This window comes from Lepeophtheirus salmonis, chromosome 1, assembly GCF_016086655.4.
Source record: "Lepeophtheirus salmonis chromosome 1, UVic_Lsal_1.4, whole genome shotgun sequence".
NCBI classification, from domain to species: domain Eukaryota; kingdom Metazoa; phylum Arthropoda; class Copepoda; order Siphonostomatoida; family Caligidae; genus Lepeophtheirus; species Lepeophtheirus salmonis.
Genome location: NC_052131.2, coordinates 49,844,108 through 49,864,184, shown reverse-complemented (window position 1 = coordinate 49,864,184; position 20,077 = coordinate 49,844,108). Strand labels below are relative to the sequence as shown.

At 31.5% G+C, this 20,077-nt stretch overlaps 1 protein-coding gene across 6 annotated transcripts in view; it reads left to right on the top strand.

Moving 5' to 3' along the window:
• Positions 1 to 19,813, top strand: part of LOC121131956 (band 7 protein AGAP004871) — a 129,910-nt gene extending 110,097 nt beyond the window's left edge. For all 6 annotated transcript variants that reach the window (XM_040727366.2, XM_071894081.1, XM_071894083.1 and 3 more), the window contains 5 exons: positions 1,531 to 1,597; positions 2,786 to 2,874; positions 6,635 to 6,894; positions 15,172 to 15,337; positions 19,393 to 19,813. In XM_040727366.2, coding sequence (XP_040583300.1) covers positions 1,531 to 1,597; positions 2,786 to 2,874; positions 6,635 to 6,894; positions 15,172 to 15,337; positions 19,393 to 19,569 — 759 coding nt within the window. In that variant the 3' untranslated portion in view covers positions 19,570 to 19,813. The remainder of the gene's footprint in view (positions 1 to 1,530; positions 1,598 to 2,785; positions 2,875 to 6,634; positions 6,895 to 15,171; positions 15,338 to 19,392) is intronic.
• Positions 19,814 to 20,077: the final 264 nt, after the last annotated feature.

Here is a 20,077-nt window from a genome sequence, read left to right as displayed (position 1 = left end):
TTAATATTTGAAATTGAATTTTTAAATTTTTTTTTCAAAAAAATGATTTTTTGAGAATAGCTATGAATTTTTCAAAGAAAAATATTGTGGTGTGTATTTCTCCGTTAAGAAAATAACCTATGGGAAAATCCATGAACCACATGACCACTGAGGTGGAAGAGTCAACTTAAAACAGAGGCATCCATAAGGAGGCTGAAGGATCTGTAGCCTCCACAAATTGAAGAATATTTATTGTTATCGACGTATAAAACTAACCTCTTATTTGTGTCAGTTTGAAAATGTCACAACAGAATATAAATATTTATAGAAAATTCAAATTTAGTGTCTTCAATTTTTGAAAAAGTCTTTCGTCAAAAAAAAAAAATCACAGAAAAATTCCTACATTTTCAGAGATTCAGTTCCATTAGAGTTTAAATTGTGCCACAGAATACTAATAGGGCCATCTATCTACCAAAACCAAAGATTGGCATTTTTAAGTATAGTTTCTATTACAAATCTATTATTCTTGGGAACAAAATACCTTTTTGCTTTCGCCTGGGAAGTGAGGCTGACCTCAAGCAGTTTTTAGCAAATTAGTTTTTTGTGTGACACTTTTTTTATTTTTTTTCCCTCTGCATTGTCAAATTTTTTACTTGTATTATAAATGTTTCACTATTATTAAGAACGAAAAATTTTATATTTTATAAAATAAGTCGACCTTTATAGATTTTGATTATCGCCTCTGGTCGAAATAAACAAATAAATATGAGTAATTTTTATTAAAATAGTCAAAAATGACACCACAAATGGTCGCTCATCCATGATGAAATATCCCATTATTGCATTATATCATAAAAAGAAATAATGCAAACCCTTTATTTAAAATTATTTTTCTCATTCATTGGTTGCAAATTGTACAATTTGCAACTGGTTTAAAACATATTAGATTTGGGGAAAAAGTAATTTCGTATTTCCCACCCTTTTTTTAACTAAGTATATCTAGTTTTTTGCCAATAGGGACAAGGGGTTCTACGTGAAGGGCATAATGAAGTTGGATTCTCGTAATCACCAAGTTATCGAACAAGTAGCCATATTTGGCTTAAATCGGATTATTGTAATACTTTTTCTAAAGCATTGAAATAAAGCGAAAAATACGAAATTACTTTTTCCCCAACCTATTAAATAAAAGGTGCCCACAATACGTACTACAACTTTTCTTCAGCCTTTAGGTAATAACTTTAGCAATATTTTTTAAAGGGGTTAGAAAAATGTATAGCAGAAAGATTTATGAAAAATCGAGAGTAATTTTTTTGTTTTTTTTTAAATCCTTTAAGACAAAATAATTTATTTTTGCCTTTTCCTAGGCTTTGAACTGGTTGTTTGACCTAAAAATGACCTCATAGAGTAATGAAATTTTGTATAGGTTATTGTTTTACAACATGACAACTTTTCCGTAGTAGCAGTGTTCGAAATTCGAAAAAAATCGTAATTTTAAACCGTCCTAATACACACATCTATCCAAACATAATAATTGTATTTTTTTTTTCATAGGTCGTCCAAGAGTATGAACGCGTCGTTATCTTTCGATTAGGTCGGCTCCTCAGGGGTGGAGCACGAGGTAAGAGTATTTTCCCTATAAATAATAGCCCCTATTGAGCGTTTTCACGTGACGTCATCATTCTTGGAAGTCGGTCATCTTGAAGAAGGGCATAACCTAAAGAGACTCTTAAAGTAAGAGGCTAAAAGAACATTGACAAATATTAAACAAAAACAAAATTCTTATAGTGCTTGGTTTCGGTCTGAAAATCTTAGACCAGTCTGAAACCGTTATAATTTAAACTAGTTCAGTCCAACTTCTGTCTGGAATGGTCTTGTACTCAACAGAAAAATTGGTTTTGATCCAGTACCATATTATTGAGAAAAGAGAAAAAGTACGATCTTGTTTTAGAAAAGGAAATTTCTGTTCACGGTCTGTCTTCGGGTCTGGACCGAAATATCAGTCCAAATCGATATAGAAATAATCAAATCAGATCAAACCGAAAAAAGTGGCTATTATAACGAAATTCAAACACTATTACTTTAAATATGTGTGGTTTTTTTCAAGCAATTTTGAACAAAAAATAGATCAACAATGATTAGGCATGGTATTTTTGTAGATCCCACGAAGAGAATTAAACTGTAATTTATTTATACAAAAATACTATCCCTAATAAACCCATCAGAATTTCAGATTATAATTTTATTATTAACTTTGACCCCTTTTTCCTTAGAGTGTCTCTTTAGCATAAACAATAAAAAAACGGGTTATATTAGTTACAACAGTTCCGTGTTTTTCTATTTTGAAAGCCAATAAGTGTACTTTCCTTCAGTTTTTTTTAAGGGAAATTTGTTCATTTTGATTAATAACTAGAGTAGTTGAAAAAGAGGGATTCTAGGCATGTATAATAATCACCCTCTTAATTACGTCACTAGCGATATCAAGAATAATATTTTACTGATGAATTTTACAAACATAGTGTTTACAAATATAATGTAGGGTAGACTCCTGGGCTGTCAGAATAGGAAATAGAAGACATAAGACCATTTATAGCCCCCCCCTTCCATAAAAAATAAAGTGTTTAACCTCCCGACTCCCCTATCAATATGCCGAATAGAATCACTATTTTTGGACAACTTTTGTAACTAATAACCATATCAACAACTATTCCTCTAACATGCCCGTTTATTATCCAATCTGTGACGTATGAGAGAACGCTTTTTAGTGCATCCACATTATATGTATTGTCATAACCAACGATACTTCCAGGTCCTGGTATATTCTTCATAGTCCCATGCGTAGACTCTTATCAAAAAGTAGATATGCGAACCCTTACATTCGACGTTCCACCTCAAGAAGTAAGTTTTGCTTAGGCTTTGGATTCAACCATTGACGAGTGTGTCATTTAAAACTTGGTATCGTGTCAAATATTATTATATCATTATTTTTGGTATTTACTATATTTAGAGAAGCATGTTTGAGTGCAGTTGGCCTGTCAAAATGTTCTCTTGTTGACATCAAACACGATATGGTAACCATGAAATTCAGGTTATTGCCGGTCGATGTAACGCTCTGAGGTTGACTGCAATTACCTCCACAACAAAATTGAGCTGGGGTTCTGTTTCGCCTCTATTTAATTGTTAGTCACCAGGATTACAGCAAAAGTTATAGATCGATTTTGATCAAACTTGGTGCAAATATATATGGTCACAGTAAAAGGCCATTAAATTTTGAGAGGTAAAGGTCAAAGATCAAAGTAACACAAAATGTAGAAATTGCATAATCGACCATAACTTTTGACCAAATTGAGAGACCTAATTCAATTTGATTTTAGGAGGAGGTTTTGCGCTCTACGGAGTCCCGATTCTAGTTATTGTTGGCCTTAATTCTAAAAATATTAAACCTGTATGAGACCTCCGCCAACAAAGTTGAACGAAGGTTATTTTTTTGCTCCTGTTTGTATGTTAGTCGCCAGGATTACGTCAAAGTGGCAGATCGATTTTGATCAAACTTGGTGCTAAGATTAAATATGGTCAAAGTATGAGGCCATTAAATTTGGAGAGGTCAGGGTCAAATCTGAAGGTAACACAGAACGAAGATAAATCGACCTTAACTTTATAACAAATTGATATGCATAACTCAATTTTAACTAATTTGGTCAAATATTGTTCTGGAACAGTCTTGTAGCAAAATTATTTGTCACACAAATCAGTCTTGATCTGATCCCACGTCATCCTTTTAACAGTACATTCGAGGAGGGGGAATTATATTTTTTCTAAGAAAATGAAGTTGTAATCCACGATATGAAGTTTCGTCTCGAAAACTTGATCACTTAAAATCGAGCCGGGACAAAAATTTGAACTGGGACCAAGTCTCAACACTACGTGTTTCTGGGTTTTACCCTTCATCCCAGAAAGAATTAGGAAAAAAATAAGAGCCACTTGATGAAGGATTATTCTAATGTCAGTGGAAAAGTTCGTTGGTTAGCATAGTAAACCCATAAAGATAAAAACATAAAGTGAGGTGTGTGAAGAAGAAGTTAAACACCATAGAGGGTGCTTCAATTATCTTTATGTTCGATCCTCTCTGTATTTTATATTTTATTATACTTTTCTGTATGGAACTCTTCCAATTTATGGAAGTATAAGATGATTCCATAAAAGATCGGGAGTGATTGATGTTTAAATAGCTATATTTTCCATTGTTTTGGTCAACTAACTTTCGGCTTCAAAAAATTTCACCTTTATGTTTATTATCTCTATTAGTAAAACAAATTTATTTGGCATGTATTTACTAAATTTAATACCCATCGAGGCTAATACAAAGATTACAGCTGTAATACAACTTTCTGATGGTATTTTTATAGTACAATTTATCTTTAGCCTCTAATTAGGCCTCCATTTTGGCAATTACCCCTTCATTGCCTATGATTTTTTTTTACCAGTGTGAATTCCTTTGTGGTCTACAAACAGAAAAAAAAAGTCACAGTGACCAAATCTGCCCTTCACTAACTTACAAAATTATTTTGTGTCCATTTCGTTACCGATAACAAAAGTTGCTTCACTCACAATACTATATCTCACGAACCAAATGCCCAACAGCTGACAAACATGTACACATATAGTTTGAAGCTTGACACTAACTAAGAATCATATGACTTAATTTTTGTAGTACCATCTATGTGTCAGTCCACGAACTTTTCTGCTCACATTAATTATGCAGGGTGTTAACCAAAATGTACATTCAGATCTCCTCGCACGCTTTAAAATACACTCAAATATATATTTCTCTATATAGATATAATATTTTGGGTTACGGTTTTAGTTGAGATGAGTGAGCACGCATGCAATTGCTATCTCGTGCCTTTGTTTAATTCTATGAGCTACTTGTTATTGGCAATAAATAATAAGCAATAAACTGTCAAAGTAATCATAGTTGGGACAACTGTTATTTTTATTTATTTCCATAAACTCAATTCCATCTCAACCACAAACCAAATAATATTTGACATTACACCAAATTTTAAATGGCCCTCGATAATTTTTAGATATGGGAAATTTGTTGAGTAGGATTACAGAGGTATTATTACCGTATATAGAGACGTACATTCTACAGGTATGTAGGAAATTATAATGGTATATATATTGGTAACATTGCGTATTCATGAGGGATATTATCATTTACAGTTCCTATCATATAAATGCTCCACTTGCAACCATTGAAAAAAAAAATATATTAGTTAAACCATAAAACTCTAGATATCTGGAATAAAGAAGGCATTTTTTTCTTTTCCGATATGAGTCATTTTTTCAATATATTATTATCAATAGTAAATTAGAGCCTGAATATATTCTGTTAAACATTTTTTAAATGCATTAATAGAAATTTCAGCAAATATTGGCCATACTCACTATTTTTTTTTTTTTTTTAATTACCAATTTTAGTCTGAACAATTATTTTTGACAAATTTGAATCTGTACAGATAAGACGAAGGCCAAAGGATCTATGACTCAAGTGACAAATGGACGTCGATCGACTTTCCATGTATCCAAAGTTCCATTATAAACAAAGCAAGGAGGGCTTTAATGAACTCATTATTAAGCTTATGAGCTGGTATATAAAAGGAAGGGAAATGACGTCATATAAGCAAATTTTATGTTACATAATTATGAAGTGTTTTCTTTTAATTCATTATTTCCTACCAAACGGCAGACCTAATGAATTAAAATTCTCAAGTGAGGGATAATTACAGATAGACAACTGAGATTATTATTAATATTATTTTATACACGCCGGTAGACAGTTATTTTCCACGTTTCTAGCCATATAATACAAGGAATCTTTAAGCAAAGGCGCAAGTGCGCTCTTTACTGATAAATTACGACAATCACATAACTAAAGAAGGGATTTCTGAAAAAAAAACAACTAAGTTTAGCCATGAGAAAAGGAAAAATAGTCGAAGCGTGTGCTCTTTATTCTTTTTTGTTTCTTATTTCATCATTCGTATGTGAACTCAATAATAACTCAGCATCAATCCGCCTCTTCCTGACCCTCATACACATAAAATAAGTTCAAAAGGCCATTTGCCATATTTTATCAAGAAAAAAAAGTATTTATTTAATTTAAATAGTCAAATATATACTCAAGTCTGTCGAATTCATACATCAGATTTTATGAAATTATATAATTCCAATATCAAGCCTGTTACAGGCCTCTTTTTTAGGTATAGTTATACTTTCACCTATTTGAATCTAATGATTGTGTATTTTTTCCAAAAAATATGACGAATGACCTTTTAAACTTATGTTATGTGATTGTTGTCATTTCTCTATTCTTTTACCCTATTTGTACCGGGCGCGCTTCAGCCTTTGCTGACAGGCTGCATGTATTATATACTGTAGCCGTCAAAAATATTTCAGCTGCAGCAAATAGGGCCGTTGACTTTAAATTATTCAGTGTACAAGTATTTCGGTATACAGGCTGCCAATTTAAATATTCCTTCTCTTACAAATCAATCCTATCTCAACAAATTAACCATCTGTAGACAACTTATTAGTGTGTACAACATGTTTTTAGGCTACACTTTCTTTTTTTCTAATTTATGAATCTCTTCCACAGATTTTGACCAAAGACTCTGTCACAGTTCATGTGGACGCCATTATGTACTACAAAGTCTCAAATGCAATAAGTGCCATTTCCAATGTTGACGACTATAGTCAATCCACACGTCTTTTAGCTGCCACTACTCTTCGTAACGTCCTTGGTACAAAGAACCTCGGTGACATCCTTTCAGAGAGAGAAGGTATTGCGTCCATGATGCAGTCTACTCTGGATGAGGCCACAGATCCGTGGGGAGTCAAAGTTGAGCGTGTTGAAGTGTGAGTAATTAATTATTGTCTGCTTAAGAATTGTATAATGTCCCAGGTCGTAACTAAGAATTTTCTTAAGAGGGAGAAAAGCTATTTGATAACCTGTAAAAAAATTCACTTGAATGACCTTTTTATTAGATAAAAATATTTTTTTTGTTGCTATTTTCAAATATTGATAATATAATTATGGACAATGCGCTCGGGAGAAGTTATTCTCTTTAACTTAATGTGTGTATGTTGCCGCCCAGGTGATTCCTAGAGAAAGAAATATGAATTATATATATGGATTTCACCCAAAAAGTCCTTGTGTAGATGGATTAATAGTAATACTATAATGTTCACTTATACATAATCAGTGCAAGTCCATCTAATCAATTAAAGGAACATTAAAAATATGAGTATATTTGGGAAAAGCATTCTTTTTTTAAACCTTTTCTTTTCATAGAAAAGACATTCCTTGATGATTTTTTTATTAGATAAAAATATATTTTGAAGTTTTTTTTTTTCTAATACTGATAATATAATTATCATTTGGAAATTGCCTTTTCCTGTAAAAAAAATTTGTAATATTTATCGAATGTAGGTGTTGCTTTTATTTTAAGAATGCTTTATTATATTTTTATATAGACTTTTTATTAGAAGAGCGTAAGTTTTCCTATAACTTTTTATAAATAATTGTCTCTTTATTTCATAAAATGACGTTTTACAGAAAAAGATAAGATTTATTTCTATTTAAACAATGACGTCTGTATTCTCTTTCGTCTTATAAAGTTTCAAATTAGAATTAAACTTTTTAGGAATACTGTGAGGGCCCAGCTAAATAAATCAATAAATAATCAATATTGTTACTTAGGGATGTGAATATTGTCTCAATTGTGGTGAACTTAAGATTTTACAAAAAGACTATGTTGAAGGCAATAAAAAAATGTTCCCTATTTTGAACATACCATCGGGGACCCCGTTTTTGTAGTTAATATGGATGTATTTTGTATATTGATGGTCCAGATATTACCCAGACCTATCCCTAGTACATGTATGTGATTTTTGAAGCCTTCCACGAACCTGGAGATTGTTTTTTATTAACTCTCACCTTGTGATCTTTCATGTGGATCTATTTTAAATGAAGAAGGCTCTCCTTTTTATAACGGTAATCCATTTTCTCCCCAAAATTATATAACAAGCAGCTGATATTAATTAAAGATCTTAATTCAGGTGTGCCATATGCCTCGCTCCCGCCTTATCCTTGCTCTCTTTTTTGCATTACAAGGATATCAACTCTAATACTAAGTTCTAGCTACACACATCTTAATTTCAAATTCAGGTATCTTGTCCCTTTGAAAGAGGTTATGCTGAGTAGCTGAAAGGACATAGTCAGTCACTACTTCATTTCAGCTGCTGTATTTACAATAAAAGACTGATGAGGACCTGTTCTAGGACTAACAAATTTTATTAGGATCGGACTGAAAAGACTGCAATCTTTTTCGTTTTTTTAGACCGATCCAACATTATACATGACATATCGCTTGTTATAATAGAGTTGATCCACAGCTGTCAGATCCTACCTGGCTGTCAAAGTTGCCATTTTGGTCGACATTATATCCCATATGAATGAATTGAACTTGAAACTTCAGATAGCATAATCTCGCCTATGATCTTTATAGAATCATCAGGGGATTTCAGAGAAAGCTGTCATTGTTTGAGTCACAACTGGAGAGATTTTTTTTTCTTCTCATTTTCCCTGTTTCAAAGAGTTTTACGATACAATTGCAGTATACTTTCCGAAAAAGATGACTTGAAGTAATATTTTTGAAGATATTAACATAATTGAGGGTGACATTCTTTTGTTCCAGAATCCTTTCGAGTGTAACCTTGAATATGTGTTAGTTGAACTACAGTTGGACCTCATTTAATTGCAAGCAAACGACTTTTTGAACAAGAAGTAAAACTTTTTGCAGTTTACAGCTCCTTGCTTGATGATGACCTTTCGAAACTGAAAAACTTTTCCAGCCAAACATTTTCATAAACAAATTGTGTGAAATCTGCACATCAAATGCAATTGGCTGATGAACATTTGAAAGTATTTTTCTTGTTTGGGCGTAGCAATTCCAAACCAAACATTGATGATATCTTGAATGCCAAATCTAACTAACTTTTGTTGCTGCTTATTTTGTGAGATTCGCATCTGTACACACTATGTCTGATCTGAAAATATTTTTGTTAACGTCACTTCTTTGATAACTTTTTAGTAAATAAACATATTGGTTGGTTAGGTTTTTGGTTCATTATATACATCTCACCCATGATTAACATGGAATGCTAAACTAAGTTTTTCGTCTTTTTTCCGAGAGTATTTGTTCCGGCTTAAAAGTAGTGAACAGAATTATTATGAGGCCCGTACTCGTCATTCTTTCAGTTATCAGGCCCGTAGTAAAAACCGTATTGTGACCTCTGGTATCGATCAACCTAGGTTTAAAACTAGGGACTACTAATAAAAGACCTGCATAACAAAATTCAGGTCCATTCATTGAAAATGAAAGTACTTACAGCAATATATATTAGCCAAACAGGAATAAATTAACACTTGAGCATGGAGAGGAACTAACTTTTTAAATCATTTTAACTTCAAAGTATTTACAACTAATTATGATTGATATATTTATGCTTTTTTTTTTTGTCAATTAATAAAAAAATACGATTAAAAAAAGTAAAACACTAAGGTATTTGTTTATGAAATTTAATTATACATAATAAGGAAACAAAATCAGAACCGTTCATAAAGATGATATCAGAATCGGCTGATATCTAAGTATCGGTACATCTCTAATATTTACCAATACTTTTCTAAGTTATGGAAATATACATATATGTATTTCCATCAAGATACAGGAAACGATTATGTGAACGAAAGGCTTTAATCCTTTCTAACGGATGTAGAAAAATTACTAAGACCTCCCTCTAAGTAGTCATTAAAATACTCATAATTGATCAGGATGATGTTGTACATAGAAAATTTTATTTTATAATATTTTTTACTATAACAATGCACATTAATTATGAATCTGGCCACCATCAGCCTCAATCTCGTCGAGGATTAAATTGACTATGATGGCTCTTCTTACCTCTATTGAAACATATACATAATTTTTGTTTACAATGTGTACAATCAATCAAAGGTTTAGAATCTAAGCTATTCACAAATAATCGGAACTTTAAGATTTAACGCATTTTTAGAAGTTTTCATTACATTTATTACACCTGGTATAATTTACATTCGAATATCTGTGTGGGTGTGTGAGTCCTGAAATCACGCCTAAAACAATTGATGGATTTCCCTGAAATTTTTAATGTACGTCATAAAATTGTTCTCATAACCATTTCTTTGGCCTTCAAGTCCATAGCTGACTCAAAATAGCAATTTTCTAAAAGCTTCCTACGCCTTTGAGAAACTAATTTTAACAAAACAAAAGTAATTGATATTCCTCCGGAATACATTTTCAGAAAGCACATGTATGAATTTATTTAAAGAATAAAGTTGATTAACATTTATTCTTCTCTATGAATATTGTATTAAATCGCTTTTTGCATAAAGATATAACTTGCAAAAATAAATAAACATTACACGTACTGTTTTATGTCAAAATATACATAATTTATTTTGGCAGATTTTAAGTACATAATATTTACACATGATTTTTCAAATATATGTTGAGTTCAATTTAGTATATATAAGTGTTGAGTTTCGGTACCTAAATCCAAGATCGGTTTGGGACCTTTATCATTTTTAGTGGACGGAACTAATTCTATCCATCAAAAAATTTCGGTCTGGATCGATCATACAAAATAAATCGGTCTTATTTAAACATAAAGGGGAAGCTTTTTTCGCTTTATTTTGACACAAAAAATTAACATATTTAGGATTATGCGATTTAGATGGTTCCAAACGGTTTTTTTGGCTAATCTTTAGTTCCTTGGCATTGGAATAAGTGCTCACATGCCTGTCCAACTTGATGATTTCTATAATTTTACCTACATGCTTCACCTTAGTCGTTGTGACACTGAAGAATGTGTCAAATGTTCTCTTTTTTTACTTCCATTTTGGAACGGTGTAATACACAACTGGCTTTACCAAACAGAAAACCGTAGATGAACTTATTTTTAAATATACGCTTAATCTTTCAGCATACTTTAAGATTTTTGTGATGCAACGTATTAATCGTGATATATAGCTTACTAAAGACATCTACCAAAAAATGCTTGGAGCTTTTTATTGATTTTATAGACACATTTTTGGTCACGTCATATATGTAAAAATGAGCAAATTAAATTTTAGACCAATTTTTTAGATACAAAATGATCTTTGAAGCACACAGAAAAAAAAGTTCCAGCCAACCCCGCCCCATCCCAAAAATTACTTTTCTATCCATGAATCCATATTTTTTAATCAATTTTCAAAATAATAAGAAGAAACACAGGAAGGTTATCATCATTAAAGCTTTTTCATGGTTAAAGTAACAGTTATATAACATTTTAAGTTTATAAAGTACAGTTTTAAGGTCATAAAAAAGGTCAAAGGTCACAAAAAGGTCAACTTCTTCTAAATTTTTATTTTAACGTGTGTACTAGGGTGTCCGATTTTAGAGTAAACTAATTATTTGATCTTCTCTTGTATTTTAATGAAAAAATTATTTTTCTAAAGTTTCACTCTTCAAAGTGCGTTTTTTGACTTCTATATCCATTAGAAAATGATTTGTAACGACATTCTGTATTTGTAAAGAGATCCAAAAGTTTCAATGATATAATTATGTTGTAGGACAACGAAATACTTCGGATACTACTCAAACGTTTCCTCGGATTAACAATATACTCACAAATGTTTCATACAAAAAATTAGTACTTAAAATGAAGGAAATTTATCTTGATTTAAAATTTTTGTCCAGAATGTTAGTTGTTTTTTTTTTTTTATAATTTTGCATCAGAAAAGTTTGACTAAAATTGAGTTTGAAAAACAACCCCTTTTTTGAGAGTGTAAGTAGAGAATAAAACTGTAATTTTGCCATACAAAAATTACATCCTTAACATTGAGACTAGTCAAAAGTTTAACATAGTTGACGGTTTCAAACCCATCAGTTTTCAGGGAGATTTTTTTTTTTTTGCCATCAATTTATTTTCATAGAGAATCTTGAAGGTTTTATATAATAAATTTAATATTTCTACGCACAAATTATTCGTGATAATCCTTAAAAAACCTGCAAATTAAAATCAAAGGTCATAAAAAATCCGGTTAAATTTTAAAAATGCTTGAAAATGATGAATTAAAAATGAAAAACCAAATTGTAGACCAGAAAAACATTTTTTATTTTGTTGTCTAAAATGTCTGTTTTTGATAGTTTTCGAGATAATAATGTAATTATTAAAATCAAGGCATATCAAGTTAAGATTTTGCTGCATAGATTTAACTTCCATTTCTACTATTAAAGTATAATTATTATAAATAATCCTTGGAAGGCGCCTAAGAATGCGTTTAAATGTTCTCAGTTACAATTATATAGAAATAAATGATAGATAATTACATTTCTAAGGCCATATCGTAGACCAATAGAGAATCATAAATCAAAGAAGGCCTTTTAAAGTAAACATTTTTGTGATATGTAGTTTGTCAACACAAAAGCAAGCAGGATAACCTTTCTCAAAAATTGTGTGTGGAATATATGTGAATTCTTCGACAAAGTATCGTCCATTTCCATCAAAAATTATTCTTATAATCCCATTAGTTGTCCCTCAAATTACATTTAAAGAAACCAAAATTTATCGATACAAGAATAAATGAGAAATTGACAGATTAATGGCTTTTGAAAGGTGCCATTTCGGGACTCTTAAATCAAATTTAGTATTCAAACTATAGCTAAAGTTATTGGCTATATTAACTCATCCCAGTAATTTGAATACATGGCCTATAATTGACACGAACATGTCTACTAAATATTGAGCTGTATACGACGTGTGTTCAAAACTTTTTGAACACACGTTCTACTTTGTATTTTTAGGAAAAATATTTATTTATTCATCAATATTTATGTCGTCCCCTTCAATGCAAAACAACTGTGTCAACGCTTTTTGCAATCCTGGAATATCTTCTCATAAGCACTTCTCGGTATAGCCTTGAGCTCTTCCAACGATGACGTCTTTATCTCCTCAATCATTGCAAATATCCGTCTTTTCATAGTTTTATTCAATTTTGGGAACAAGACAAAGTCACATGACCCTTTTGAGCAAATCAGGATCCTCATTGACGTATTTCAACAACTCATGAGCAATGCGTATGTCAAGATTCTTTTGGTCAAAATTAAGCAGTTTCGGAACAAACTTAGCTGACTCTCGTATCATGCACGAAACGTTCTAAAAAATTTATGGGACGAGCCAACTGATATGTCAACAACATCTTCAGCAACTTCTCTGATTCCACGGTTTTCAAAAACAATTTTCTTCACTGTTTCAACATTTTTATCTGTTCTTGACGTGCTTGGGCGTCAAGAGCGAGGCTCGGTTTTTTTTCATATTCCCGGCCATCTTTGACGAGTTTGTACCACTTGTAAACATTTTTTTATACTCAGACCACTATTAGTATTACATTGTCAGCATTTAAAGTATTTTGGAGTAATGCATTTGTTTTTTTGTTTTTTTCAAATTGGCGCCAATTCTTTGATCCATGTTTTCCAATAGCAAAAAATCGCCAAAAACGCAAAATACTTATAACTGTTATACCTCTCAAAAACAGACTAGCCATATTATAAAGCTGAAACAGTAAATATATGTTCCAAGCAAGTGTACAAAGACAAAAAAATTAAAAAAATAAGCATACCAAATGTACGTTCCCTGCAAAAAAGTGATAAGTCACTTTACTTTTTGAAGAGACCTCTTATGAAGTAAAAGAAACAATTGGGACTTTATCTTTTTTTTTTTTTTCAAGGCTGTTTTTATGTTGATGTACTACATATATCAACCGATGAACCGAAATATGTCTTAAAACATGTCAAAAGGAACAAAAAAACAAGTGGTTCCAACTTCTGGGGGGAGTAAATAGAAGAATCATGTAAATCAAGTCAACATTGACAGTGGTGCCCGCAACAAAGGGCCAAGGAGATATTCCCCCTCCCCCACTGTTATTAATTTTTATTCTTTTTTTTTATTTATGAAAATTTAAAATGTCATTATTTTAGAGAAAGAAGTAAACTGATTGTCATTTATAAATAAAAATGATTCCTTTCAAAAATTAAAAAGATATTTGTCAAATTTGGCTTTTATAAAAAGATTATATTCATTATAAGCATTTATTTAATCCTATTATTGAAGAAAAAAAAATCAATTTAAAATGTAATATTTATGTAATACCAGGGTCGTTTGAAAAGTACGTGCAAAAATAGAAACTATTTAATTATCTGGGGTATACCTTTTTTATTTTTCAACATTGTTACCTTTTAGCTTCATACACTTCGTCCAGCGCTGTTTTAGTTTGTTGATCCCTTTCGAATAATAGGATTTGTCCAAGTCTGAAAATAGCCATTTGTTTCTGCAAACAACTCCTCGTTTGAAATAAATCTTTTTTCCCCAGACATTTCTTCAAATTTGGTTAGAAATAGTAGTCCAAGGAAGACAAGTTTGGAGAATATGGGGTATGTGAAAAGAGTTCAAATCTATTTCCATTAATTTTGAGACCACAACTGCTGAATGCTGAGGTGTGAGCTTGAATTTTGAAACTACTTATAAACTATTATAATCGAAGTTACAGAGTCCCTATAATGTTTATCAAGCTTCGTTTAAGTCTCTTGAGGCCTTTTGACTTTCATAAAGTAATGTTTATTCAAAATACGAAAAATATTTTTCCTCCTTTTTTTTGAAAATCAATCCACTTCCTCTATTCAAACGAATGCCAAACAGAAATAAATGGGCCGATCTGCCTGAAAGTTGGTGTGTGTTCTTTCAAGAGATGCTACTAACTAAAAATAACCTCAATACGCACCAGTAGTGCCATCTTTCGGACTTTGCACGCACTTTTCAAACCATCAACGTAGATTGCATTTTATATGTAAAGAAGCAGTAATCGAATTGCAAGGAAAAAAATTATAAGGTTAAAAATAGTTTGGGAATATTATGATTATTTTCTAGATTCATTTTGTGTTGACAATAACATTATTTTTTATAAGAAACTCTGATCTCTCCACCTACAAGGCTACTAAAATATTGATTAATGTTTATTAGCCTTTTTGAATTTATTTTTTCTCATTTCAGAAAAGACGTTCGGCTTCCACAACAGCTTCAAAGAGCCATGGCTGCAGAAGCAGAGGCTGCACGTGAGGCACGAGCAAAAGTCATAGCCGCAGAAGGAGAACACAAATCCTCAAGAGCTCTAGCACAAGCAGCAGAAGTGATTGCTGCAAGCCCTGCCGCTCTTCAAGTGAGTTAATTCTTTCCACTTACTATCTAGCTAGAACTCGTGATAAATCGAATTTAGTGGAGTAAAAGTATTTGTAGGGCTGGGACGGTACAGTAAACCTACGGTTTAGTATGAACCTTGGTACACCCTTAATATTACGCGGCTAGGTACGGTAAAATAGTTTGGTTCTATTAATAGAATTAATGTATTTTTTCAAGTTTGTTCGATATTTTATTCTATAGAAATTTCTGCAACAATAAATTATTCCTAAATACACTTAAATTCTCTAAAAAATTACATGAGTTATATAATACTATTATCATTTAACATAAATTTGTTATTCAAAAAAATTCATTTACGGGTAATACACATTAGCAGTAAAATAATCGACAACTGTCAAATATATATACATATATATTTCGCTTGATACAAATGTACCTTTAGTTGCAAAGTATCGTGAAGCTAATTCGAAAGCATTGAAAAACCCTTTCCCAAAAGGGAGAAAAGTCTACTATCAGTAGGGAATATTTTTCTGGACTTGGAGAGTAACGTAACCAAACTTTAATACTTCCGAGTTATTTACCTATATACCGGTAGTTGCATAAATACGCGGACTAATTTTTAAACGCTTATGTCTCGAGGTTCCGTGACCGGAAATAAAAAATTCCAGCACAAGTAACTCGGTAAATCTTTTGGCTTTGTTTTTTTTTTTCTTACACACTTCAAACAAAGTCGTTTACGATGAATGACGAGGCCAAACGTCATATGGTTGCCACTCTCCTCCGCGCAGGAGGTCTGTCAAGGAGATAATCAGTGACACTGGACTATCCAGGACTACTGTGTTCAAGGTCCAGATGCTTGTCAAGGAGGGAAAAGATCTGAAAGACCTGCCCATACCTCTGGAATGACTCAGGATTGGCTCGCTGCCAACATGCCATTATGGAACAAAAACATTTGGCCACCTCAATCACCTAATTTGAATCCCTTTGACTAGAGTGTGTGGTGGCAAATTGAGAAGAAGGCCTGTGCTACCTGCCACCCGAATTTGGACTCATTGAAGGCTAGTGTCAATGAGCAATGGGCAGCCATGGAAGATCATTACATCATCAATGTGTGCAAGGCTGCCGCGGGCGCTTGGAAGGTATCATAGCAGCTGATGGTGGTTATATTCAGTAATTATATTAAATTTTATACCAGAATAAATTCTCTATTATATAATTCTCAAAAAAAATACGTCATACGAATTTTATTACACATTTAATTATTTACCACAAATAGTCCGCGTATTTATGCAACTACCGGTATACTAATAGATCAATAAATCGTAAGCTGTATGTACGAAAAAGAAACAAAAAAGGACATTGTAAGGGCGTCCACAAGGGATGGGCGGAAGGGGCTGTAGTCCCCCACACCAAATTAAGGAATTTGTTTTTTGTACTAATATTTTTTTTGGTAAAAATGAAAAAAATTGTACGCAAAAATATTGGTAAATTATATCTCCTCTTTTTGGAGGAAAAGAAAGGTTCCAAGATAGTATAAAGTTAACAAACTGGTGAGACATTCTATAAAGATTGCATTCTGTTCCTTTTCTACTTATTTTTGCTTGTTAAGGTTTATAATTATATCTACAGGATAATATAAAAAAAGTATTTTATAAAATGAATTAAATCTTGTTTAGTTTTAACTCATTTTAAAAAAGAAAAAAAAAGGAAGTACTTTATATACATTAAAAAAAGATGAAGTTATATTCTATATTATTAAAGCAAAATTTGTATCTTAATCGACGCCTTATATATCTGGGTAATACCTGTTACTTCCTCTAGTCTATAATAAAAAACCAAAGTACTTGATTTAAAAGATAATTAAATCACCTCTTAATTTTCTCAAAATTAATAAACAATGCATAATCTAAATATATATTTTTTTAAATCAAAAAATTTTATCGTTTTTGAAAACTTATTTTTCAAAAAATAATAGTTAGTTAAAATATGTCTAATGCAGTAAATAGGAAGAAAAAGTTTTTTTTAAACCAGCATACTTTGCAAAAAAGTAATATTTATCTCGGTACTACGTAAAATCAAATACAGGGTGTTACAGATAAATTCGAACAAAATTGTACTTGCAGAAAAGTTTCACAATTGCAAGTTGAACTTCTACAATACTAATGGTAGTGCTTGGCATTGCCCGCAGTTATTAGGCGTCGACGAACGTACACACTTTGCTTGAATAACATACAGGGTGGGGATTTTAAATCCGGAACAAGTTTAGACCTAAATATCTTGGCAACCCTGAGACCTATATCTATTAAAGTGTGCTCATTAGATTTAACTGACAAAACCGTATATTAAAAAGTGCAAAATCTTTGAGATGCCATTCGAATACGAACACCATGTGGACATTATTGTATGCCTCACTGCCGGACGCACGCGCACAAGGATTCAATAACTCCATAGATTATTTTGCTAGAGAGCTTTAATTAATGTTAATAGATCCGGTGTCATTTTAAATTGGTGCTGTTTGTCGAAAATAAGTAATTGGAACCGGATCAAGTTTAATAGAAATACAAGGTTAGATCATCATGTAATCGGGCTCGCTATAATTTTTAATTTGATTATGACGTCATAGAGTATAACAGCGGAGTATATTAACGCAGATACTACTAGAAATGATACGATTCATAGTATCTTTGACATCACTATTTTAATTATATTTATAATAACCTTGGAACCGGATTTTTTCCGAAAAAACAAAAATTATTAATACTTCTATGTTTTGGGCAAAAGGAATTGTGGCATCCTGGGCTACCCGTATATGAGCCCTTAGACTACTATGTATGGGACACCTTGGAGAAAGAGTCAACTAAACGTTACTCTCCCTATCTTTAGTATAAATTGATTTAAAAATGTTTTATAAAATATATAAATAATTATAATATTTTCTCTGCACACATGCGATTTTAAATGGAGAAGGTTTATAGAAATAATTCATTTTCTCCCCCAAAAATCATATAACAGGCAGCTGATATTAACAAAGGCCTTCATTCAGGTGTACCATATGTCCTGCTCCCGCCTTTTCCTCCCGCTCATACAAAAAAAATCTAGCCATGATGTGAAAATGTCCACTTTTTACTATTTTTCCTTAGAATTTTTTATGCTATTGTTAGTCGATAAAAATATTTTATTAATCATAAATTTAATAAAATACAAAAAAACAACTTGTAAAATAATTAGAAAATTTATTCATATTCCGCCATTTACTTTATTTTTAATCTGTTCATTTCTATATTATAGAAATTATAAATTTGGAACTTAAACAATATTTTTTTAAATTTTATTTTTCAAAATTCTTTATTTGGTTTATATGTTATATAGAACATACATATATATAAATAAACCGGAGCAATTGTTTAAAAATTACATAAATAAACAGTATAGTTTATATTTAATGCTCCGGGGTAGAATTTCAACTAATATTCTAAATATCCATCTTTAAAAAAAAAACAGTAAACATGCAAATTAAGAATTATGAAAAATATTTGATAAAATTTTTAAAACCCTTTTTAAAATACTTCGATGATTCCCTGAATTTGATGGAAGGTACTGGATTTCTTCCCCTGCAAAATTCCATGCCTCACATCCTGATTTAGGAATTTTCATTGTGAGAGAGACATAGCGGGCTGAAGCTGCTACGATGATACCTCTTAACTCATCTTCCCGAATAGGCTGATAGTTAGTCGGCTGACGATGAGGGCTTTACTTTTAAGGATTAACTTAACTAATATTTATTCGGGCTCCTTTTTAATTGTAAGTTTGTCTATAAAGTAGTGTATTTGCACTAAAAAAGATGCCTGCAGGCCTATCAGTTAGTTCCTAATACAATTTGTCAGTAGTAGGAGTGGTCCTTACACTACAACAGCTGAAATGAAATAAAATTGTTTAATAAAATTTCAAATTATTTACAAACAAACTTAATTTTTCAACTTACTTTTTTTCAAATTAAATATAAATTTTTTTTTTTTTTTTTTGATCAAATAATAAAAAAAAAAAGTATAACCCTGTTTTTCTCTCTTCTTTCAGCTCCGATATCTACAAACCCTCAATAACATCTCAGCAGAGAAGAACTCCACAATCGTATTCCCAATTCCAATAGACATTGTGTCTCATTTGATGGGTAACAGAGGAGGAAGATCCTCCCCAGAGGTGGCCTCCAGGCCACCTACGCCACCTCCTCCTCGAGAAACGACTTTTGATTAGAGATACAAAATCTAAAGACACTTCAAGATTTATTTGGAGTTATATCATAATTATATAAGGATCCCTATTTCTTATCAAAATACAAAATGGAGAGCAAGGATCTTTATTTATTATTATCAATATATTCATTACTTTTTAGGTTTAGATTTTTAATACAATTAGTTTATTCCATCTTATTATATGATTAAATTATACTATTTATTCAACTGAAATGAATTTAGCAATAAAGATGAGTCGTTAATAATTTAATTCATTGATTAGATGTAAGGCTAACTACCAAATGACGGAACAAAGAGGACGTGACCAATACTTGTTCAAATATGTAGACTACAAGCTTACTTTTTCTCCCCCGCTAGGTGTGTCGAAAATAGGACATAAAACGACACTATATATATTTTTTCTTTTTACCGCCCAGCTTTTTATAATTTAAGGTTTAATTGCAAAACTGATTTTTATTTCAAAATCATTTTAGTGATGAAGCTCATTTTTCGCTAATGCCTTTGTTAGT